The sequence below is a fragment of the Oryctolagus cuniculus genome, chromosome 2 (assembly GCF_051225735.1).
Source record: "Oryctolagus cuniculus isolate XC-2025 breed Fujian yellow rabbit chromosome 2, ASM5122573v1, whole genome shotgun sequence".
Taxonomy (NCBI): Eukaryota; Metazoa; Chordata; class Mammalia; order Lagomorpha; family Leporidae; genus Oryctolagus; species Oryctolagus cuniculus.
The window spans coordinates 15922152-15947285 of NC_142868.1; the positions used below are offsets into that span (position 1 = coordinate 15922152).

General features: G+C 38.4%; 1 protein-coding gene across 4 annotated transcripts in view; it reads left to right on the plus strand.

Moving 5' to 3' along the window:
* The window catches only part of SLIT2 (slit guidance ligand 2), a 397114-nt gene that overhangs the window by 350181 nt on the left and 21799 nt on the right, over positions 1-25134 (plus strand). For all 4 annotated transcript variants that reach the window (XM_051830459.3, XM_051830475.3, XM_089326979.1 and 1 more), the window contains 4 exons: positions 15294-15387; positions 20465-20602; positions 20719-20959; positions 22080-22210. In XM_051830459.3, coding sequence (XP_051686419.1) covers positions 15294-15387; positions 20465-20602; positions 20719-20959; positions 22080-22210 — 604 coding nt within the window. The remainder of the gene's footprint in view (positions 1-15293; positions 15388-20464; positions 20603-20718; positions 20960-22079; positions 22211-25134) is intronic.

Genomic DNA, 25134 nt, shown 5'->3' on the forward strand with positions numbered 1-25134 from the left:
ATAATGAATATGTTGTATAGTAGATAGGCTATAGCTAGAAAAGCTTTGTAGTAGAAATTTTCCCATGACTCTGAACCAGTATTTTTAATAATTTTTAAATAATAATTTTTTTAATTTGAACACATAGGCCTTGATTTAACCAGTTAATAAAATAAAAATTACAAAGCCTGAGAGGTTAATTCATCAAGTGGCCTTGTCAAATTTATATCCCAGAGTGCCATGGGTGCTCGGTAGTATTTTAGTATTTTTAGAGCATAAAAAGAGCCCTATTTAATCATTAACACAAGAACAGTTCACATGGTTCGCCCAACACATCAAGGCCCAGGAAAGGGAGACTTAGAGTTAGACTGAGGGCCATGTCTGGGCAATCATCATGGAACCCTCATGAAATTCTATCTTAGAGAATCCGAATTTTAACCAGTAACACTGGATTTTTCATCATTCAGCTTTGCCCAAAATGTACTTGTCCTGATAGTTCCAGTTGTCTATGAAGCACTTGCTGTAGGATTCTAAGACTAATAGGGAAACACCTAGCAGTTCTTTCTTGTCTTGCTAAAGATTTCATTTATTTCTGTTGCGTTTTTTGGATGATTTGCTGTGTCTGCTCACTTACTTTGTTAAGTTGAAAAACATGATAAATCTTTCCACATTTTAGACTATAAAGATATTACATGTGCTATTTCCTGTTGGTTACTGAATGCATTCAGTGCTTTCCTTGGTTAAATGTCATCTTTTCTTTCTACAAGTACTAAAGCAATTGATGGTTTGGGGCTGGGATTTCTAAAGCCTGAGTCTACCTCAGAAACACAATAGGCATTATTCTGTCACAAAAATATGACCTTAAATAGTTTTATAAAGTCTCAAGAACTACCTTGGCAATGTGATAGTGCTTGATTTCATATGTTCACTAAATTTCACACTTACATTTATAGAAGATTATTTTATTTCAAAGAATCTGCTGCTGACCAAATTTCCTTTCTAAAAAGTCAAGCCACTCTCCACATTTTAATCCATAACTTAATTACAAATAGATTTTTGATTTCTTTATAGCATCTTCATAATTTTCTTAGGTTAAAAAAAATACCTGCCTAATTAGTCAACATATTGGTAAATTAAAAGAACTCTAGGCATGAATGAAAAAAAAATTGAGCATTCACATTTATAAAGCAACAAAGAAGCACTTCTTCAAGAATACACACTGTAGATGTGGGGACAAGGAAGCGAACCCATGTCTGACTGGCATGAGACTTGCTCTGTAACTTGGGAGCCTTCCACTGGAACCAGTCGCTTCCTACTGCTGCCATCTTCCAGGCCTCCCTGCTTTGAACATCTTACAGTGGCTCCAACTAATGTGTATGCCAAGCAGGCTTCTCTTCTGCTCTTTATGCTATTTCTTCAGCCTGCTGTCACAACTGCCCTTATGTACATTTAAAAAGAGTAAAGCCTAGGCGACAAAATTCAAGTGCAGGCAGGCAATCTATTTTATCTGCACATGAAAAAATCCCCTAATCAATGCCTGTGCAATTAATGAATTAATCCCTCTAAGACTGTTTTTCTTCACATAAGGCAGCTGGTGATTTACGTAACAGATAAAGCTCCATTTTACGACACTAATATTTATCAACTCCAGGACCTCACCCAGTCTTTTTTATTTCTTTTTCTGTGAAACAGGGATAATGACATTTTTACCACTTCTTGTAGACCTGTGAGAATAACATATAAGAATGAATAGGAAAATGTAAAATGGTAAATATGTACACTCCAGAAGTATCGGGTCCACCCTGTTTGACAAATTTTAAGTTTTACTTCATATAATTCCAACATGGTTTGTATTTTTGATGTCATTCCTAGTGGCAAAAGAATTCTTAATGGTTTATGGTAGAAAAAAAATCTGAAAAATAAATTATGTGTGTGAAGCAAATTTCTCTCCTCATAGTTTTCAATACTTCCTCTCCTCTTATTAGAATTTCAAGATTTTCTTTCAATGCAGATATCAAATAGAAAGATGCCATGTAGGGATAAGTCTTTGGTTCCTTTTGCCCTTTTACTCCATTTTGAAGTATGAGTATATGTTGAATACTGAAGAATTCTTGGATCTGGCTGTATATATAGATTTTATGTATATTTCTTAGATTTTCATGATCTCTTAATAACAGTGACTCCTTCCGTTATTAATTCTGCATGAAGATATGTAAGGTCTTTATATAAAATCAAAATAGTTGAAAGCTTACTTGAAAGACTCAAGTAAGGGCAGCTGAAGTCACTGTGTATTTTAACTGAAGAGGACAGTTGGGCAATCTAGTAATGTTATGTTTTGAACATTCATCTTCTAACCTTTCGCTTTCTTAGGTGCGTTTGGTCTCAGAGAACATTTTCAAGAAACTGTTTCCTCTTTATTTAACTGGCAGTGCCCACCAAACTCAGGTCAACAACATAGTTTAGCCAAGTCTTATTTAATATGATTTGGTTTTATTTATTTTGAAAACTGAGTCAGATATTTTCTGGAGTTTCAGTAGCTGTTGGAATTGGTTTTATTATTTAGCTGCAGTGTTCCAATAAGGAAGTACTGAAAAAACACCTCATTTTCTGTTTGTTTATTTGGAGAGGTAAGTTTTCCACTTAAAATGCATAAAATATTTATTGAGAAAATATCTTATGCAGGACACGGTGTAAAGCATTGAAAGTAATACAAAAATCCATAAAACATTACCCTTGCCTACCAGACAAACACTTTGACTTTGAGTCTTGACTGCAAGTTCGGATTAGGTCAGATAGTGGACCACTACAAAGCCGTCACTTCTCGTTTGCTCAGAGCTTTAATAATATAGCTACTTCACTAGTTCATAAGTAAAAGAACATTTCCTTCTGAATGTGGATGCAGATAAAAATCACTGACATATAAACATTATCAAACAACCCATTTCATACCATTTAGACAATAAGAATGAGAACAAAAATTGTTATCCTTCTGAGAAACATTTTAATTTACAGCGTGTTTTCTTGATCGTTCCTGTTTTTAATTATGATTAACTTTATCTCAGGGATCTCTATGACAGTGTCCCAGTTATATACACATCCTGTTTTTCACACTTTTCACTCAAAGGGGCTTCTATCAGCAGCTAACATGTCCTCCAGAATTCCTGGGCCCTCAAGATCAGTTCTCCATATTTCTGTGCTGACAACTGCACTGAATTACCCTTAGAAAAGTGGGGGCTGTCTGGATGGTTTATATAGCATATTTTAAAGGTCAGTTCATTACTTCTAACTGAACAAAATAAAAGTAAGATTGAGAATAGTGAAACAAATGAAAAACAGCAGACTGAAAAAATAATCTTTAGGAAAAGTCAGATCTTTAAAAAAAAAAAAAAGGTAAGAAAGAAAAAATAGGGACCTGCATTGTACCACTACCTGCAATGCCACATCCCACATGGGCACTGATTCGAGTCTTAGCTGCTCCCCTTCTAATCTGACTCCCTGCTAATGTGCCTGCAAGAGCAGTGGACAATGGCACAAGTACTTGGGTCCCCTGCCACCCACATCGGAGACCTGGATGGAGCTCTAGTCTCTTGGTTTTGGCTTAGCCCTTCCCTAGCCATTGTGCCATTTGAGGAGTGAACCAGCAGGTGAAAGTTCTTTCTCTCTCCATTTACCTCTTTCTGTATAATTCTGCCTTTCAAATAAATAAATAAGTCTTTAAAAATACAGCAGCAGAAACATGCTGTTTATAAGTAACCTACTGATTGTAATAAAACCAACTATCACCATCTCTACTGTTAAAGATCCTGAATATTCAGGCTAGAAACTGGGTATCTACCAAGTTGATTGGCTCTGGTGCCTAGATTTGAACCTTGAGCATAGGTGGAACAAATAATCATGCACTGGTTTAGTAAATAGTAGAAAATTTATATGCATTTGGTCCTCAATATCCACAGGGTCTTCATCTGTGGATGAACTCAACATGGATGGGGGGACAATATTTGGGGGGACAATTGCATCTGTATTGAAGATGTACAGTCTTATTTTCCTTGTCATTATTCCCTAAACAATGCAGCAAAACCACTATTTGCATAGCACTTTTGTTGTATTCAGTATTATAAATATCCCAGAGATCTTTTAAAGAATACAGAAGATATACTCAGGTTAAAGTGAAATATTATGCCATTTTATATAAGGTACTCATATATGGAGCTCTGAATGTCTGCCAGACTCCTGGAACCAATCCCCCAAGGATATCGAGGGAAGACTATACTTTTCTTTCAGGTCCAGTTCAATTTAAGGATGACTCCCATAATTCCATCAGCTGTGTCTAACGTCACCTACAATTCATCAGTCTCTCTGCCACATTGCAGGGTCTGTGAGAGGAGACAAATATTTGTGTAAATTAAGAACAAGTAGGAAATGTACAGTTTTCCATTGGAACTGGATTGACTTTTAAGATTCTAGTAATGATAAAATTCAGACTCAGTTATCTTAACTTTCCTAAACATGCAACTTACCTACTTGACATGCCCAATTCTAGGATTCTTGAACACAAACTCTCTACTTCCTCTTGAGATAGTTATTGGTTTGCAGGAGAAATTGTGGGGAGATCTTGTAGTTGCAGAGGACCCAGCAAAGTCTGGCCTGGAAGGATGAAGCTAGGCTCTGAGAACACACATTTTCTTATTCTCTCTCTCTCTCTTTATCCCATTGAACAATATATATATATATATATATATTATAGTGTAAAATATATATATATTATAGTGTAAAATATATAATATATAAATTGTCTTTTATCCCATTGAATCTCCCTCATCAGCATTCAAAAAACATTTTCCTGCCCCTCCTGCAAGAAAAAAGACACCAGCAAATACATCTTTTCATCAAACATCTGGTTGTACCCAGTTTGCTTCTGAATACTCCCAGCAGGGAGAAGTACACAAGTTTCAACATTGGTATTCTTTGCCTCAAGTAGCATACTTTTAAGAAATTAAACCTCATTTATCTCATCCAGTCCTTGGCTTCTTCTGATACCTTCCCTGGCTAAGAAAATTCAAATAGAATAAAATTAGACTTTTCTTAAATCAAGCAAGAGCTCAAAATGCAAATATTTGAATGATGATGTTTTTGACCCTCCGTAAATCCGTGTCTTGGGGATTTTGTCAGGAAATCAACCAGACTTCCTCCCTTGCTGTAAGCATGTTTGAAAATGTCATAATTGATTAAGTTTAACACTAGCATTCTAGTCCAGTTATTAAGATTGTTGTCCTAAGGTCTTTGTCTATTATTATCAGCATTTATGATCCTTCTCATTAAAAAGAAAACTAGCTTTCTACAATTTTTAAATTAAAACATATAGAGAATACATTGCCAGTTATAGAACTCTCCCCAGACCCTTTGTAAACCCCTAAGAATGACTCTGAGATTTCATCTGTTTCAGAAACTAATCTAGTTACATTAGCAGAGGCTGGAGAAAGCTAAGTGTTCAGCAACACCATTCACTGGTATCTAAAATTACTTTGGTTTTAAACATTCCAAACCTGAATTTAAAGGACTAAATTTTGGAAAAATTCAATAGAGAGATTGTACTCAATTATTAACTGCATACCCTTTCCAATTTCTCTTTCCAGTGTGGACTAAATTAATATTTTAAGAAGCGATGTGGGTTAGGAAATTCCAGAAACCCTAAATCTGCAGACAAAATGACCAAGCTTCTTTTTGCTGAGCAAACTTGTGGACTAACAGCCTAGACAAGACAAGATATTGCTCAAGCTTCCTGGTAGATAGAAAGCAATTACTATAATCATTCACCCTGTAACTTTCAAATATCCCCTCTCTCTAATCAGTATGGCTTAGACAACAACTCTGAAGAAGTAATAATGTATTTTTGAACTGTGTGGTATAGTTTCAGTAATAATAATAATAATGCCATTCAGTCCAGTTTCACCAAGATGCTGATTGTATCTGTCACTAAATGAAACTTACAGGATACTTGCATATTAGACATTTGCTTTAGTTCTCTGACTTTTCTATATGGTAACTTCTCCAGGGTAAGGGCTTTGTCATGCTCATCCTTTAATCATTTACTGGATCCAGCTCCAGAAATTCCTTTCTAGTATTGTATCAAGAAAGTTAAATTGAAGCACTGTTTTTTGTAAGAAAAAAAGTCTAACTTGTAGAGAGTACATGTAAATCAATATTACTAGAAGTGGCCGGCGCCGCGGCTCACTAGGCTAATCCTCCGCCTGGCGGCGCCGGCACACCGGGTTCTGGTCCCGGTAGGGGCTCTGGATTCTGTCCCGGTTGCCCCTCTTCCAGGCCGGCCCTCTGCTGTGGCCAGGGAGTGCAGTGGAGGATGGCCCAGGTGCTTGGGCCCTGCACCCCATGGGAGACCAGGAAAAGCACCTGGCTCCTGGCTCCTGCCATCGGATCAGCGCGGTGCGCCGGCCGCAGCGCGCCGACCGCGGCGGCCATTGGAGGGTGAGCCGGCGGCAAAGGAAGACCTTTCTGTCTCTCTCTCTCTCACTGTCCACTCTCTGCCTGTCAAAAAAAAAAAAAAAATATATTACTAGAAGTGATGAATTTCATTTTATACCATTCGTATTCATTTCAGGAAACAGTTAAGGTGAACTCTCATGCACCATGTAATGTCTTCATTATCTGCTCATTTGCCCAAGAATCATTATTGTTAAGAATTTTCTACAATACAATGAGCTAAACCATGTATTTAGTATTCATTAGAAAAAAAAAATTTGAGAAATTGGTGCCAGCAATGTAAGTCAACTGAAGTGTTGTTCACTTGCATGAATTTTTATGCTTTTGAAATATTTTAAATTAATAAAGTACTTTCCAGATTAGTCCTCAGCAGTGATACTATGCATGTTAGCAGCTGCAGCTGTATTCAGGGTAATCCCCAGAGTGTAAAGTTGGTGAAACAATGCATTCAAGTCACTTTCTTCCCTTCTATGAGACACAGTAGTTTGTGCTTCTTTTTTTTTTTAAGATTTATTTATTTTTACTTGAAAGAGTTACACAGAGAGAGGAGAGGCAGAGAGAGAGAGAGGTCTTCCATCCAATGGTTCACTCCCCAATTGGCCTCAATGGCTGAAGCTGCGCCGATCCAAAGCCAGGAGCTTCTTCCCGAGTCTCCCATGCTGATACAGGGGCCCAAGGACTTGGGCTATCTTCTGCTTTCCCAGGCCATAGCAGAGAGCTGGACAGGAAGTGGAGCTGCCAGGACCCGATCCGGCGCCCATATGGGATGCCAGCACTTCAGGCCAGGGCGTTAACCCACTGCGCCACAGCTCCAGCCCCTGTGCTTCTTTGGATTTTACATATCTAATACGCATATGGAAGGAAATTGTCATTACTGCTTGGTTAGCCTGACCTGTAAACCTTATCAGCTAACACCAACTCCCCCTGCAGCGGGGCAAGGGTCCCTTAGTCCAACTCAACTAGGACTCGTGGTGCTCTACAGAGTGTCCTGACCCCAGCAGCAAATGTAGAACTAAACTCTTCCACTGTGCTCCTTTTAAAACATGTTGGCTCTTTATAAGGTCAGAGATCATGGTCATGGTCATGAGGGACTTCTCCTTTGTGCACTGCTGACTGCGGACTCTGTTAGAGAACCTCAGAGACCTAAACAAAAATTTGAAACATGGTAGAGGGGAGCCACACATAATGAAAGGAATGAAACGTAAGAACAGCATCATTTAGAAGTTTTGTGTCCTAATGCTGCCATAACAAAATACCACAGATTGGGTGCCTTCAACAATAGGCTTTTATTATCCCACAGTTCTGGAGGCTAAAAATCTGAAATCAGTGTCTACACTCTTAGTTCCTTGATGGCTGTGGTCAGGTCCAGGCCTCTTTCTATGTTTCCTCCCATCATCTTCCCTCGAAGAAGTCTATTTTTGCATTCAAACTTCCTTTTTTTTTTTTTTTTAATAAGATAACCAACCATATTGGATTTGGGTCCAATCTCATGCCTTGTTTTAACTTGATTCCTTCTGTAAAGACCCTATCTCCAATATGGTCATGAGGTACCGCATGACTCCAGCACACTGTAGGAAGGGGACAACAGTCAACTCATGTCCTCGCATATTTATATTTAAAACTCTTGCTGTTTCCTCAGAAGTCCTGGTCTTCTTCCAACATTCTCCATATCATTGAAAAGTACAGATAGAGATTCCAAAATCTTACAAGTCCCAGACAATCCTGCTGTCTCTCTTTATACCTACATTCATCCAATCCATCATGAAGTTGTATCTATTTTGCTTCCTAAACATCTCTCTGCGTCATCTGTATTTCCTCCACAATTACCAAGTCCAAGCTGTCATCTTACGTACATTTGTCTGCCCTCCTGCAGACAAAATGTTGTTTGCAAAGTGCAGATGCAGTCTGACCATCTCCTAACTTAAGCCCCTTAAATCCATTGCTGAGAGAGCAAAGATATGGCTCTGATGAACTTCCGTAACTTCCTCTGGTGCCACAGCTCACTCCCACCTTGTTAGAGCTCATTCTCACGCCACCTCCTGCACAGAGCCTCTGCCAGTGCCCTTCCTTCCCCACTACCTCCCCACCTCCACATCTTACTGTTCCAGGAAAGTGGCCCTGTCCATTCATAGAGAGACAGTCCCACTTCTTTCACCATGGAATCTCCTGCATAAGATTCATCACAGAGCCAAGGTTATGTTACCTTGGTATATACACTCTATGAGAATAGGCAGTTTTTGTTGTTCGCTGTTAGAATCCTAGTACTGATGCAGGTCCTCAAACACAGTTGGCACTTGTGCAAAATAAGTATGTGGTGATGCAAAAAATGTGGTTTATTATCAGAATAACTGGAAAAAGCCATAGGCATGCCACTCTGTAAGTACTGGGGGAAATGTAGAATGGTTCTAAAACCATTTCAGTAAGTGTGGAACTAAGACATTTAGAAACATATAATATGAAGAGAGAAAAGTCCCAATGAGGATGCAAGTAAGGGCTCCTTTGTGTTTAAGGAGGAAACAACATTAAAATCAGTAGAGGGGGCAGTATTGTAGGGCAGTGTGTTTAGTTAACACTTGCAACACAGGCATCCCATATCAGCTTCTGTTGCAGCTTCCTGCTAATGTACCTGGGAAGGCAGTGGAAGATGCCCCAAATACTTGAGTCTCTGGCACTCATGTTGGAAACCAGGATGGAGTTCCTGGTTCCTGGCTCAAGCCTGGCCCAGCCCTGGCTGTTGTGAGCATTTGGGATGTGAACCAGTGGATGGAAGAGATCTTTTCCCACCACCTTGCCTTTCAAATAAATATTTAACAAAATAATAAAAATAAAATCAGTTAGATGCATAGATCTGAGTTGGAGCAGGAAGTAAGGCCAACCCCAGGTACTATTTCTCAAAAGAGCCATAAAAGTGTGTTGAGGTTTCTACCTCATTGCAATGATATTTGCAATATTGGTACCATAGGAGATCTGGGCACATGCTGACACAATTCTTGCCATTACATAAGCCTTATGCTCCATCTGGTAACTTGCTCTCTGTATTATCCATCTCTTGACAGCTTTTTCCTTTTTCAAAAAGCACTATTTTAAGGCCGGCGCTGCAGCTCACTAGGCTAATCCTCTGCCTTGCGGCACCGGCACACCAGGTTCTAGTCCTGGTCGGGGCACCGGATTCTGTCCCGGTTGCCCCTCTTCCAGGCCAGCTGTCTGCTGTGGCCCAGGAGTGCAGTGGAGGATGGCCCAAGTCCTTGGGCCCTGCACCCCATAGGGGACCAGGAGAAGTACCTGGCTCCTGCCATCGGATCAGCATGGTGCGCCGGCAGCAGCACGCTGGCACAGTGGCCATTAGAGGGTGAACCAACGGCAAAGGAAGACCTTTCTCTCTGTCTCTCTCTCTCACTGTCTACTCTGCCTGTCAAAAAATTTAAAAAAGGAAAAAAAAGCACTATTTTAAAGCCACAGTTGACTTTACACATCTTTAACTCCAAAGCCTCATTTTCCTGATGAAGAACTGGGGACCAGAACAATTAGTTTATTTTACTGTAAATAGTCAATTATTTCACATTGCATACAGTTGCAGAAGACCATTCGGGAAGTAACAGCACAACCCAAATATCACTGAATAAGAAGTTTCTCCATAGGATCAGCTGGCTTACTCTTCACCCCAAATAAAATTTTAACTCTGATATAGAGCTTTTTTACAGCTTCACCTATATGGTGACAATAACATCATTCAAATCAGGTTTCCATTATGAGTGCATTGGGTCACTACTGCCAATCACCTTGGTACAGCAGGTAAAAGCCAGGTCTGTCCTGAGCAAACCAGAATGAATGGTCTCCTGCAAACCAGATCAAATTCTTTTGACAAACCATATTTATAGATTTCAGTAATTAATTATAGCACCTCCTGCAGAGTGAGACTGTGAGGAATCATACCCTTTTAGGGAAGTGAGTTTCACTCTTGCCACTCCCCCACAAAGTGCAGACTAGTGTCACTGGAGAACTTGACCATTTCTAATCCCTCTCTCAGCCACTCTTACTTGATGAACATAATTAGAAGAGATGACCTAAGAATTAGGCATAACTTTTTTAACCAGAAAGATGACTCTTTTAGGACATGTGCTAGTGTTTATTCAGATAGTCCTGGCGCACCCAGGTATTGTTTATAAACCACCTCCATCACCAGTTATATTGGGTCATATGCTAAGCTCTGTTATCATGAAATAACAGGCCCCCTGGTTGGCTACTCTCCTTTCTCCAGAACACAGGCAACCAGCACACAGACACATACCAATCATTCTTTGACTTCTTATCAAGAAATGCTGAGCACAAGGAATCATGAGGATAATTAAAAAGAGAAATTACAAAGGCTGGGAAATGGAACCATTTTGTTCCATGCTGTTGCTTTGTCACTGGGGACTTTTAAGGGTCTGCTGCAAAAAGCAGGTAAATAGGACTTTTGGAGTGGGTTAGAGCCAAATCATGGCGTCAAAGTTTGTCTATACCCACATCTCTTGGAAGGTTCATGAGCATTGACCTGCTTTCAAACGCATTGCTGATGCCAACTTAAACATTTAAACACCTTCTTATAGAGCAATGGATTAGAATCCTAATGATGTATAATGGAATAAAGCATATTTTCACCTTTTCTTTCTGTCACTTGTACTTTATCATCTGAAAAAGTGAGATTTCCAGTCTCAAGTCCTTAGCCCTTTATTTTCTATTATTTTTCCACTAGCTTAGTCCCAGCTCTGACTACGGATGTAGGAAAACCAAAAACCAAGTAAAAGTTGCATAATTTTCTCTCAATACTATGACATTTGTGGGGGCACTTTTTCAAAAGCAGTGTCTAGGAATATCTTAGCTCATGACAATGGGGCATTTGATGAGTATTTCTGTTCTTTCTGAAAACCATTGAAGCCTCCAGATGTCCATTCTTCCCGGATTGGTTTGGAAGTAGATATACAGTCCCACATTCATCTAGGGAACTTGCTATGTTTCCCATCTTGTATTGAGCATTGTTTATACAATGCTATGTGAATGTTAAAACCTGCGCCTCCCGCCTAAAGACAGCAGAATTCAGTATAATTAGAACGTATTAAAGGAGATCAATGAAAATGTTTATTTTAATATTCAGTCAGGGAAAATTAAAAGTAACATTTACTGGGAAGAGTATAAGTTATGTCATTAATTGTGAGTGACTAAGTAAAAATTAAAGAGAGAAATATCTAAAGACTATAATTAAACTCAAATTGAATATAGATTGGGGAGATAAGAGTTTTTTGCCTTAAGTGGCAAGATTGTTTCTAACAGTAATGATAATTTGAGTATGTCACCGTACCATACTCTGAGAGGATACAGAAATGTGCCAAGGGTTCTGCTGTCTATGATCTTAGGGTCAACAAAAGGGACTGGAATAAAACAAATAATCTGAAAGGCATACCTAGTAATGCAACCTACATATTTGTCTTATATGGTAGCCATAAATACTAAGTAACTGCTTACTTTTACAAGTTTGAAAACCAACATGCAGAAGTAAACACTATATAAACATTTATTAAGTAACCCAATAAATAGAAATAATATGTGTGTGCTAAAATAGGAACAAGCAAATATAACATATAAAGATTATAAACAGATAACAATGGTTGTAAAGATCTAGGATAAGAAGAAGAACACATATAATTGATGAGAAAAATTGACCACAGAACTCCAAAAGGAAGTATTAAAACAAAAGGAAAAATCACTATCCTAGTAATGAAGTTGGGATAAATTTATATAATAAATAGTAAATAGATCCTGATGGTAAGAACATAGAGTGGAAGATTGGGCTTTAAAAGTGAGTTGTCCAGGAATGAAATGCACAGAATACCTCTGCAATATTTGTTAGCTTTACAGTGTTTGGTGATGATCAAGAAAAGCAAATCACTTTTGGGGTAGTCAAACAGTCTTACCAGAGTCTTACGTGCACTTATGTAATGGTCACTGAAAATTCTCATATACTACTTAGTAATTGTTATGATTATATTAGAGAGATAAGAAATTCTTGACATAGGTATAGCTTTTCATGTTCAAGTTAACATGCTTAGTCTGAAAGATACTGATTACAAATTCTGCAATCTGGTTAGCCAACAACTTCTGAACTATCTCCCTTGTCGTTCCTTTCCAGATCAAGTTTACAGATAAATTCATTGTAGAGAAGTCAGGATTAACCCTATTTTCTTCTCTTTGAGATGAAATTTTCTCTGTGTTCTTTCTCCAGCTCACGCATTCACTGCTGCTAAATTGGAAGCTGATTGAGGGCAGAGTCCGTTGCTTTTATCTCTATAACCTCAGCATGTAGCACAGCATCATACAATTAAAACCTTATGTACTGGATTAACTGGATTGAGTAGGATCACAGTGAATAAGGAACAAAACACTCCCCATCTCTTAGAATTTTTAAAGCACTTATGTGCATATGAGGTAAAAGGTATATAGAATGACACTATTATGTATCCCAAATAATCCCTATCTACCTCCAGTTTTTCAAAAGCTACCTTGGATAGAGACAGCCTGTATCCCAAATAGAGCACCTAAAAGGAAATCTGTAGAAGTGAAATTGAAATTTTGAAAAGCAATGATTTGAACAGCCCTTGTCTTGACTGTTGAGGAACAGATTTTTGTTTCGTTTTTTCTTAATGGAGAATGGGACTGGGAATGGGAGAGGGAGAAGTAGATGGGGTGGGAGGGCAGGAATGGTGGGAAGAATCACTATGTTCCTAAAGATGTACTTAAGAAATTTGTACTCATTAAATAAAAGGTTTTTTTGGGGAAAAACAGCCCATATTACAAATAGATATATTTGATTAGAAAAATGAAAATGATTTCATCAGGGTAGGCTGGTAGAATATCGTGAATAGATTCCATCATCGTCTAACTTAAGTAATACCAGTTGAAATTGCAAAGCTTTAAATAAAATTTGTATAAAAATAGCACATCATGTATACATTGTTAAAACCTTTTTTATCACTGGGGTAGAGACCCAGAAAATTTTGTTGAAGCAATGGAGGAGACCTTCTGTGCAATTAGTTCAATTTAAGAGACATTAAAAAATTAACTTATCATCCATTAGATTGAGGTAACAATTACATGAATGTCATTATATATTTGTATCAAGGAAAAGACGCTTGAAGTCTAAATAACATGCTAGTTGTCAAGCAGCTAGCTGTTAATTAGCAGTGCGTTATTTTTAAAGGAGAGTCTTGTAACAAAGCAATACTCTGAAAACTCCTGATTTTTTTTTAACCAGTGGTATTTAAATCCACAATCTTTGGATAAATGACAGTTCTAATAGTTTCTTAGGAATGCATAGTTGTGTCACTTTATTCAGTTAACAGATGTGTCACTTTATACCTTCATTTATTACATATATATTAAGAGCTAAGGCATAAAAGGAAAAAATGACTTTTTAAACATGTTTTCTCAGTCACTTTAATATCCTAGGCAATGATTGGGAGAGTCTTCTTCTCATTGAAAATTGATTTTGGCCAAATGTGTTTGAAATAATGACCATGGGAATTGTAACCGAAGAATTTTCCTAAGAGATTATCAGACATGTGGTTCAACATACATAGAGTGCCTAGAATTGGCATGGGTTTACTTGCTCACTTCTTCATAAAATTATTCTTTAGGAGTCAGATGGCACTCATGGAAAAAGCATTTGTGTTCTCTCTGCTTTTACTTTCACCTGTTTCATTATATCTCAGTGGATGTGGCTATGAAATAGTCTGTTGAGCAGTTACAATGATTCATAAGAAGAAAGTATTTTTCTTCTAGACTTATAAGACCTTGGAGACTATAAAGATTTGAGGATTTTGTCAAGCATAAAGCTACATAATAAGCAGACATAAAGGGAGTACGTATCAAATGACTCCATCTATGTCAAACTCAAGAACAGACACAGCTAATCTGCAGAAAGACAAGTACTGTATGATCTCACTCCTATGTGAAATCTGAAAAAGTCGATTTTGTAGGAGTTAAAAATAGGATAGTTGTGAGCAAAGACTACAGGGAGAGTATAGGTGTAAGTAGAATGGGGAAAGGTTGATCTAAGTTATAATTATATAGGGATGAGAAGCTGTGGAATTTTGTTGCACACTAAGGTGACTCTTGATAGCATTCAATATTTTTAAATAAAGAAAAACCTAAAAAGGATTTTGAGTGTTTTCATCATAAAGAAATGGTAAGCATTTGAAGAGATAGACATGTTTACCCTAATTAGACATTCTGTACATATATGCGAATCAAAACATCACATGTTATGCTATAAATATGTTGTTTTTATGTGTCACTTAAAAAAAAAAAAAACAACTAATCTATGCTTTTGTTGAGAGTGGTTACCCCTGGGGGCTAAATGACCAAAAGTAGCCATTCTGGGGCCTGGGATACCGATAGATGTTTCTGGGGGTGGACGCTGGTTGCATGTGAGGGTTCAGTTTGTGGAAAATCATTTGTCTTTTGAGTCCATGCTTTACCTTACTAAAAAGTCTAATACAGAAATAAATAGAGCAAAAGGAATGAAATGAAAAACATTCAGATTCCCTTTACCTATTTGCCAAAGTGTATTCTAACAGCACTCATAACTGTTACCAATCACAATATTCAGATTGTCCCAAACCGTAAGACTTTAGCAGCAGAACCATATTGGGTCTTCTGGCTTTTTTTTTTTTTTTTTTTTCCATCATAAGCTCTACTCATCTAAAAGACCCATGACGTAGACTACGGGGGAAAGCCTGTTTTCCTTTCTCTGTGCGCTAACACCATGTGCCATGTTACAGGCGAGCTTTGTGAAGAAAAGCTTGACTTCTGTGCCCAGGACCTGAACCCCTGCCAGCATGACTCCAAGTGTATCCTGACACCAAAAGGCTTCAAGTAAGTCAGAGGCTGCCTTCAGCCCCACAGTCGGAGGAGGCCTCTTCCCCACTATCGTTAGCTTCACCCTCACTTGGGATTAAAGGAACATATTCACTGGTGTCAGTGGTATTTTATTGTTACAAATATTCATAGGCAGCTTGGAAACTTTCTAGTACAATAAAGAAAAATTTTAATGAGTGTTCAGTTTTGTTGCATAACTCTAGGAAGTCATTTACAGAATAAAGCAGCCCTTGAAAAGGTTTTCTTTAAATTTTGTGAAGGCCAATCCAGTTACACTTGTAATATCTATAAGGTGCATCATTATCTGAAAGTAAGTTCCTGGTAAAGCAGGGAGTCTGATTTTAACGTACCTAAAGATGTTATGTTCTGAATCAACACTTTGACTTTGCAAGATGCATAAGACAGACGGACTCTATGTTCCAGATAGGTTGCCATGGCAAGGCTCAGGTACAACTCTTGTCTCACTGTAGTTGTTGATAATGCCCCTTGCACCTTATCTGTGTCCTGTGTGGGTCCATAAAGGAGTACAGTCTCACTAGGTAGGAAGCTCCCTTCAGTGAGCTCAGAATTTCAAAATTGTTCCTTTTTCCTCCCCAGCAATATTTCTGAAAAATGTTTGGTATCAGATTACATGATTCCTTTGCCTGAAATATTTTAAGAGGCCTTCAATAGCAGCTTCTCCTTTTAGATCTGGCAGCTGTGTAGACATCATCTAGCCCAAATTCCTCCTCTTAAACAGGAAACCATGGCCCAGAAAGGGTGGTTGGCTAGCCAGAGATCTGTGGGCTGTTTATCGGCGGAGCTGGGACTGGGTTTTATGCTTTCCATTTGGGTGATTTTTCTAAAGAGGATTATTCAGAAAGTTCATGGAAAATATATGTTATCAATAAACTGTATTTGAATTTCAAAAGATTTTTTTTACCCCATTCAAGCTTATCTTTTCATTCCAACATTTGAATTCCTCTCATACATATTTCTTCTAAGAAGTTATATAGTTGGTTAACATCGCTTCTCAGCCTTTTGGCTAAGATCAAGTATATAGTCTATTAACATTCTGTTTGGTTTGTTATAGAAAATAATCTGGCTTCCTAGGAATGACACTGTTGAGTGCAGGAGTTGGGCAGTGCTTACATCAGCTGACTAGCAAACAGCCTTATTTGTTCCTTCACACAGTATTCCTTGAGTGGCTGACATGGCCGGTCACGTGGTAATAATGCCACCTTAGGTTTTTGTAGAGCTTCATAGCTATTCATTTCCACATACTTTGTCCTCTAAGTGAAAGGTCCCAAGCTTAATTTCCATGAGAGTCAGAGAATTAAAAATGATTCAAATCAGGAATCGTTTGCTAAGAGGATATTCGGATTGGAGCTGGCACACTGAGATGTTGATGCGTACCAAACAAGGCTTCAGTCGGATGAGGGAACGGGTCATTACCACCAGATCCTCACTGTGTTTCAAAGATCAATCTGAATTAAATATTTATTCTCAAGTTCTCTTTCGGCAGCATTCTTTTGTTTCAAGTTCATTTAAAATCCAAAATTTTAGAATATACAAATACAGTTACTATACCTGCTGATCCTGTTTGATGTGTTACTGAAAAAGATTTGACTCTTCTTTCATTGTGTTTTAGCTTACCCTTTGTTTGTAAAAACCACAAGATGCAAGCATTTTTACTTTACACAAAATTCTGCATTATATTTTATTCAACCAAATACTTTAGGGAAATTGTTTGAACTCCTAATGTCTTTGATCTGCCCACAATTGAATTTGACAAATTGAAAGTGCATCACTTACATAACAAATATAATCATTTCTCGGAGAAATTAGTAAGGCAAGATTTCTCGGACTGCTTATCGGCTAAACAGATTTCACAGGGCTTTGTGCATTGTAATTATCAGATAAGGTATTAGTAAGACTTAATGGAAGCCATTAAAAGTAAGGGAGTTGGTCTTCAAAAGGACTAATCCTTAATTAAACATCCTCTATTATTACCAATTAGATTGCACACTCTTAAAAGTACATTTTGTTGGATTATGGATTAGCTGATTTGGAAACCCACTGTTTTCAGCAGTGAGTAATTCACAAGCTTATTTTATAGCAGGATCTAGCATCGCAGAAAATGGGTTCAGTTGGAGTATGTGCTATTACTTCCATGCCGTAAATAATTGCACATCGTGAGAAAGGTAGTTGCAGAAAGACAAGGGACTTAAAGATTCAAATCAGGAGCTGCTGGGGAAGGCCTACTGACAAGGGTTTGGTTGGAGAAGTTGTTCTGCTACTTCAGCCTTATTTTCTTACTACGGAGCTAACAGAGTGCACTTTGCTTTTCTTGCTGGATTATAGAGCTCATAAATCTCCTAAACCACTTTGAAATATTTTTAGACTATAATATGCCATGAGCAGTCTTTTCCAGCATGCATCTTGCTTAGCCTGCTTTTGGGCTTCTAAAAGGTATATTTTATATTCTGTACGTTCTTCCTCACTCCTTTTCAGATAATAGAGTTGAGGGAATGTGACAGGTTTTATTGATAACACAAACTTTAAGGAATTCGTATTTAAATGTTTTCTTTCTGTTTTGAAACTCTAACTGAGGAGCAAAAGAAAGACAAAAATGTTGGTCATAATGTAACTCCAAATTCTGATGGGTTTGCCAAAATAGTATTTGGAGAGAAGAGAATATCAAATAGCTCTTAGCCAGCCACTGTGGTGAATGTGTGGTTCTCTTATCTTTTACTTTGATTTCTTTTCTCAGATAAATAATTCAGAGTGTTTCAAAGCATTTCTTCTTTCTTTTAATGCTTGGCACTTCAGTGGCTCTGCTCACATTAACATTGATGGAAGTTCTCTTTTCAGGACTTGTCCATCTATTTCAGAATGTGTATGGCCACTTAGGATCCATTTAACTTAAGACATGTTGTTTACTTTGCTTTATTATGATTTAGCATTAAAACCAACTGGCTGCAGAGCAAGCATGCTCACGCAGTGAGCTCATTTTATTTCTTAATTCATACGTGCAGAGCCAAAAGTCTGTTTGTTACTCTTAGAAGAGTACCTAATCCCATTTGTTTTAATTCATAAGCTCTCCAATAATTCTTAAATCCAGATTTTGCATTTTCTGACAAAACTCTTGGCACTCTGTAATGCCACATTCATTTGGGTGTTTTTAATTATCATTACTCATTTAAATCCTAATGGCCTTAAAATGAAAAAAAAAAAAAAAAAACAAATGGGTTACTAGTACATACTGAACCATGAAGATTTTTATAAAATTATGAAAAGTTTATATACAATTATGAAAAATACCAGCCACTTTTTTGGTCATGTAGTATACATAAAAATTATACTGATTACCTTAGACTTTGGTTTTATTTAATCTTTTAACAAGCCTGTGAGGTGGAAATTATGATGTTCATGTCACAAATGACGAAAAGAACACTTGCAGATTAAGAATTTTGTCTAGATTACACTTTATACTAAGTGAAGCCAGACACAGAAATACAAATATTGCATTATCTCACTTATACATGGAATTTTTAAAAATTAAACTCATAAAAACAGAGTAAAATGATTACCAAGGAATTGGGAATGGGTTAAGTTGGGAAGATGTTGGTCAAAGGGCGCAGGTATAAGATGAATAGTTCCGGGGAACTAAGGCACGGGATAGTAACCAGTTGATAATGCTTGTATATTCTTAAGTACTCTGGAAAAATAGTAATGATATATTAGAAGAATATAAAATAGAATCTTAAGGATGAAACCAAGATACAAGCTTGATTCTATGTAACTGCATATACCAACTGTATGGAGCTAAGCCATAAGCTTCCTGGTGTATGTTTGATTGTTCTAAGTCGTTGCATCCTCTATTAAACCTAGAACAAAAACACTCAAACAGCCCAATGTGCAGACTTAATAAATCACAACAGGAGAGTGTTAGGGTAAAGGTACAGGGAGTAGAGAACTTCCACATGCCTCCTGCTACTCCATGGCCATACCTGTAAAGGTTCCGGGTCCCTGTGGGTCCACACATCATCATGTGAACACTGCTACAAGTGCCATACTGTTTTCCCCAGGCAGAGATAAAGTCAAGTCCTGGGCCCTCAATGTCATCATGATAGATTCCAGCGGTTAGCATTAAAGATGGGTTTTACAGGGAGCCCTGGGGAAATAATAATCCAATAGCGTAGTACAGTGGTTAGAATCCAGGCTCCCTTGTCGGGTTCAGTGCACTTGGGCAAGGTAGTTCACTGTTATGCCCCCTCGGTTTTGTTACCTGTAGAGTGGGTATAATGTTGTCACCAATGCCACAGGGCTAGAGAGGGTGCAGTGAATCCTTGTATGCCGTGTGGTTATAACAGGACTTGCTACAGAGGTAGGGCACAAAGAATGCCAGCTGTGTTATTACTCCTGAGTCTTCACCATCATTGCACCTGGGGCTCCTTCAGCCTTCACTCCAGTAGACTGGACAGGCTGAAAGCTGTCCATGGGATTGACCCCAGGAATTTTGTATCAGTTTCCTATTTTTACTCTATTAAGGTTGGTATCATTCTACCCTAATGTTCATCTGGATTCATTGTGAATTAGGGTATCTTTTCTTAAAAATAGATTTTGTCCCCATGCATCTAGTCTCCACTGGAAAATAAAGAAATGTTAATGATTTTTTAAAATATGCTCTGTATTCTCAGAATACAGACATAGTACTTTTATCATTTTAACAGTCAAATGAATTAGGCAGACCTAAAAATAAAGGCAATTAGGCAAATAAGGTGAAAGGAAAGAAAGGTGAGGGCTGGGGGAGAAGGAGGACCTGCTGTAGTGATTCTGTTCTGACTTGGATTGTGGATTCCAACCACAGTCAAGGAGATGAAGTCACCACTCTGCTGCTAGGTCACCATGAGGAATGCAGCTGCGTTGTAGGCCAGCACTTTCTTCTAGGCATCCAGGAACTTGGAGACTTGATGAGCACATTCTGTAAGTTTTCTGAAGATACAGTCCTTTTGTTCTGGAGAGGATGCAGTTGTCTTTACTGAATTTGGCTCAGTTTGGTTTGAAACCGTTTGCCTGCTTGTCCAAACAGGTGTGACTGCACTCCAGGATACATAGGTGAGCACTGTGACATTGACTTTGACGACTGCCAAGACAACAAGTGTAAAAACGGCGCCCACTGCACGGATGCAGTGAATGGTTACACATGCACCTGCCCTGACGGTTACAGGTAAAAGCAGAAATACACATTTATCTTTAGAAGTAGGTGTGCCAGAACTCCCCTCCCCTCCCCCCCCTTACTTGATTGAGTAAATTTGATTTATTCGTTTTCTGTTTATTCTTTAGTGGCTTGTTCTGTGAGTTTTCTCCACCCATGGTCCTCCCTCGTACCAGCCCCTGTGATAATTTTGATTGCCAGAATGGAGCACAGTGCATCATCAGGATGAATGAGCCCATATGTCAATGTTTGCCTGGTTACCAGGGAGAGAAATGTGAGAAATTGGTCAGTGTGAATTTTGTGAACAAAGAGTCTTATCTTCAGATCCCTTCAGCCAAGGTGCGGCCTCAGACAAACATCACACTGCAGGTGAGATGCCCCTCTCTAACAGGAGCCGATGTGAATAAACACCCACGGTAGCTTGTGGATGATAGTATTCCCTAAGTAGACAGAGACTCATGGCACAGTGATAGAACACATTCCTTGAATAAAAGCCTCGGTAATTCTTCTCTTTGACACTTGTAATTCCAAGATGAAATGGAAACCAGGTATTTTTACTCACTACTTGCTCCTATGAAAAAACATACAGCAGCAAAATATGTTCCTTCATTTTATACTCTGGTAAAGGCATTTGGTTCCTGTATTTCTATGGCTCTGCAAGGGGGAAGCTGTCCTTAAGAGCAGGGAGCCGAGGAGCATGGGGTTGAGGCAAAATACTCGATGCAGCCAGCACCTGTTAACTCTCCACCCAGCACCTGGAAGAGAGGACCAGAAGTTAACCAACTTAAATTGGAAGTCTTTCCACCAAGTCATGGTGTACCTTTGAGGAAGTCATTCAGTCTCCCAAAGAAGAGATTTGACTCAATGAGGGGTAGTGAATTCAGGGCATGTGGGACAAATTGGGGCAATATGCTTATTTTACCTGGGAAACAAAATCCCTGAGTGAATGCGTATTTTGAATCCAAATGACCACAGCCAGTTTCCTGTAGGCTTGAGCCCTTCTCACTTGGTTTACTCTGACACTCAAATGAGAGGCAAGGGCTCTTTTGAAGTCATGGGTAATAGAATCCTGAGAGGCAGGCAGGCAGGCTGGCAGGATTGCTTTAAAAATCTGGCTCCCACGTCTGGCATTTGGCCAAGCAGTTAGGATGCCTGTGTCCCAAATCAAAGTACCTGATTCCAGGTTCCCTCCCTGGTACGGGAGTGACAAAAGCAAGTAAGTGGTCATCTCCAGCAAAGCAAGTTCTGAGCACATCCAACATATTCACTTCAGTAGTTGTTAGTATTCCTGTAGTTTCTTTGTGATTTTATGTAATTTAGAAATGAGTTTCCTTTTGAGTTGTACTTTCAGCATGTGTTGTTTTCTCATAGCAACAAGGAGAAAATAAACCATAGTAGAAGCTCTCCACTCCTCTTGAAATGTTTCTTTTTGATGAAGCATGATTGTTTGCCTGTACCTCCCAGTAATGCCAAGATTTCTTCCCACTAGATTGCCACAGATGAAGACAGTGGCATCCTCCTGTACAAAGGTGACAAAGACCATATCGCCGTGGAACTGTACCGGGGTCGTGTCCGTGCCAGCTACGACACTGGCTCTCACCCGGCTTCTGCAATTTACAGGTGAAGATCTCTCCCTTACTGGTAAAGGTGAAAAAAGATTGTTTAATGAAGAACTGCTTCTCGTCTGTCATTTTTCTAATGGGGAGTGGAGGGAATCATTTGACTTTAGCAAGTGTTGTAGTCCATTTATGTCCTGCTATAACAGCGTGTCTGAGCCTGGGTAATTTATAAGGAAAAGAAATCTATGTGTTATATGTCTAGAGGCTGTGAAGTTCAAGGTCAAGGGGCCTGTGTCTTGTGTTCACCTTCTTGCTGCATCATCTAAGTCAAAGCAGAAGGGAAAGAGAGCACACGTGGCAAGGGGTGGGGAGGTAGCCGAGCTCGTCCTTTCACAGGGAACCTGTGCCTGCAGCCACTAGCCCACTCCCATAGTCACGATACTGACCCATTCCTGAGGCAGTCACCTGAGTTTCCAACTGTGAACTTGGTGGAAACATTCAAGCCGTAGCAGCCCGCTTCGTGATACCATTTGTGACAACACCAGTTCTCTGTCATCCTACAGACAAGTTACATAGCTAAACTCTTCACATGCAGAGGTAACTCCAACCCTGTGGAGACGGGGCCAGGCACCCAGTATTTCCAGACAGTGAGCTTAAATTTCCAGATAGTGACCTTAAAGCAAATCTTTGTCGACACAGAACTGTGTCTATCCAGTTCTCCTTAGTGCTGCCAGTAGAAATGTGGGCCCAGGTTTTGTCAGACTCCTTGTTTTTCAAGTATGGAAGAATTATGATTTCTAGGGTTTTCATTTTTATTATTTTAAGTTTTGTGAATTTTTTATTTGTTTAAGGAATTTAAGGAAGTTTTTCTCTCCTTTAATGTAAATTGCATGCTTTAATGCCATTTAAGTAGACAAACCACATCTGTGCACCAAACACAAGTATCATTGGTAACGAGTGGGACTTAGCATAAAGTAGAGATTGCAGTGGCCTCAATCCTGCTGGCTTTATTCTTGTGTATATAAATGTGCTTCAAAGGGTCTTCACATCTTATCTGCTCCCTCTTGATAGTTCCGGGAAAGTAGAAGCCAATTGTAGCCATGAATAGAACTCAGTATTCTGTCTGATGGTGAAGATTAAGAGCAGAGAAAAAACATAATTACTGGTTTCCAAGTGAAACACAATAGGTATTTTCCCACCAAATGGTTAAGAATTAGTGCCAACAGTTTAGATATTACTAGGCCTTTAATCATACAGCCTCTAAGTGTTTCACAACCCATAAAATGATTTTATAAATTTGTGGTTCGTTTTTTAAGAATTTTTTAATGTGTTTTACTTTATGCAGTGAAATGTTATATAGAGTCCTCAAAACCATAGTAAAATTCTGGGGTTGACTTATTAAACCTAGTGTTTATATAAAATGTTGGAAATATTTGTAGATAAGTAGTAGAAAACCAAGTTATATCCAAATGATGACTAACTCTAAAGAGCTTTCTTTGACTTTATGTTCACTACTGATTTTGTCTAACCAACAATGGAGTGTACCCTGTGACACTGATAAAAGCTATATCATGTTGCAGGTTAGTCATTGAGAACCACAAGTGCATGTTTCTGCTGGAAGATCATCTAGAGGTATAAGGTGTGAAGTCTAGGAGAAGCAACTATTATAAAAATAATCTCTGTTTATTTTCATTTATTTGAAAGATAGAGACAGGCAGGCAGGCAGGCAGAGATGTGCTGGTTTACTCTCTAAATACCCACGACATCCAGGGCAGGGCCAGGTCAGAGCCAGGAGCCTGGGTCTCCTGCCAGGTCTCCTACATGAGTGGCGCTTAAAGCATCACCTGCTGCTTCCCAGGCTGCACATTAGCAGGCAGCTGAATCTGAAGCTGAGGAGCTGAAATTCGAACTGGACATTTCAGCATGGGATGTGGGACTCGCAGGCAGGTGCTTAACCACTGTGCCAACTGACCACCCAGGAAAAAAGCTTTAGGTCTTGCCTTTTAGTTCATGGCACACCAGTCAAGAAAAAAGTAAAAAGTAAAAAGAAACCTCTCCCGAGAATTCAGAACAACATGTATAGTATATCTGTCTTTTTATATGAATTGTATAACAGTAAGAAAATTCATAAGAAAGGAGAAGAGGAAAAACAAAGAAAATCAGGAAACTCTATGTGTGATATTGGAAGATTTCCAAGACATGCTGTTCATTTAAACAAAAAAGCATGGCAAACAAGGCAAACAGTGTCAAAGAAAAATAACAAATAAATGTATTTATATTTTCATGTCTTTGCATAAAGATAAAGTGGGCATAGCGAGAAAAGAAAGCAGTACAAACAAGCCTTTTGTGTGAATGCCATTTTATGTCACTTTGATTTTTGTACATTTAAATGTCATTACCACTCAGAAATAAAATTGAAATAATAGGGAAGAGCAGGTGCACTTAAGATAGTCAACTTGATGCCAGCCCAGCTCTGCTATCCATTAACCATGTGTATTAAGCAAGTCACATCAGCTTTCTGGACCTTTTCTGGTAAATGGAAATAACAAATAATAATGCCATGTTTGCAGGTTTGTAGAAAGAATTTTATGACTTTTTAAATTTAAAAATATACTTTTAAGATAACATATGCTTAACTTATATTATAGTGAAAGGCGTATGGTTATCTTTACTAAATAAAGAATTTAACAAATAAAGAGACCATAGTCCAGCAGGAAACTATTCCAGGGCTATAAACTAGAATCTAATGAAAAGAACTTTATGCTTTTGCTACATACAGAAGATTCAGAAAAATGCATGGGAACTAGTAAACAGTGATAGTAACTCTCATCAAAAATTCAGGATGTCCAACTCTGAATTCATTTCATTTGTTTCTTGCAAACCTGTTCCCTTTGCGTTCTCATTTCAATGAAAGACATCACCAGTTACTGAGGCATCACAAATGTACTGGATTTCTTCTTTTTTTTTAAGCTTTTGAAATACAAA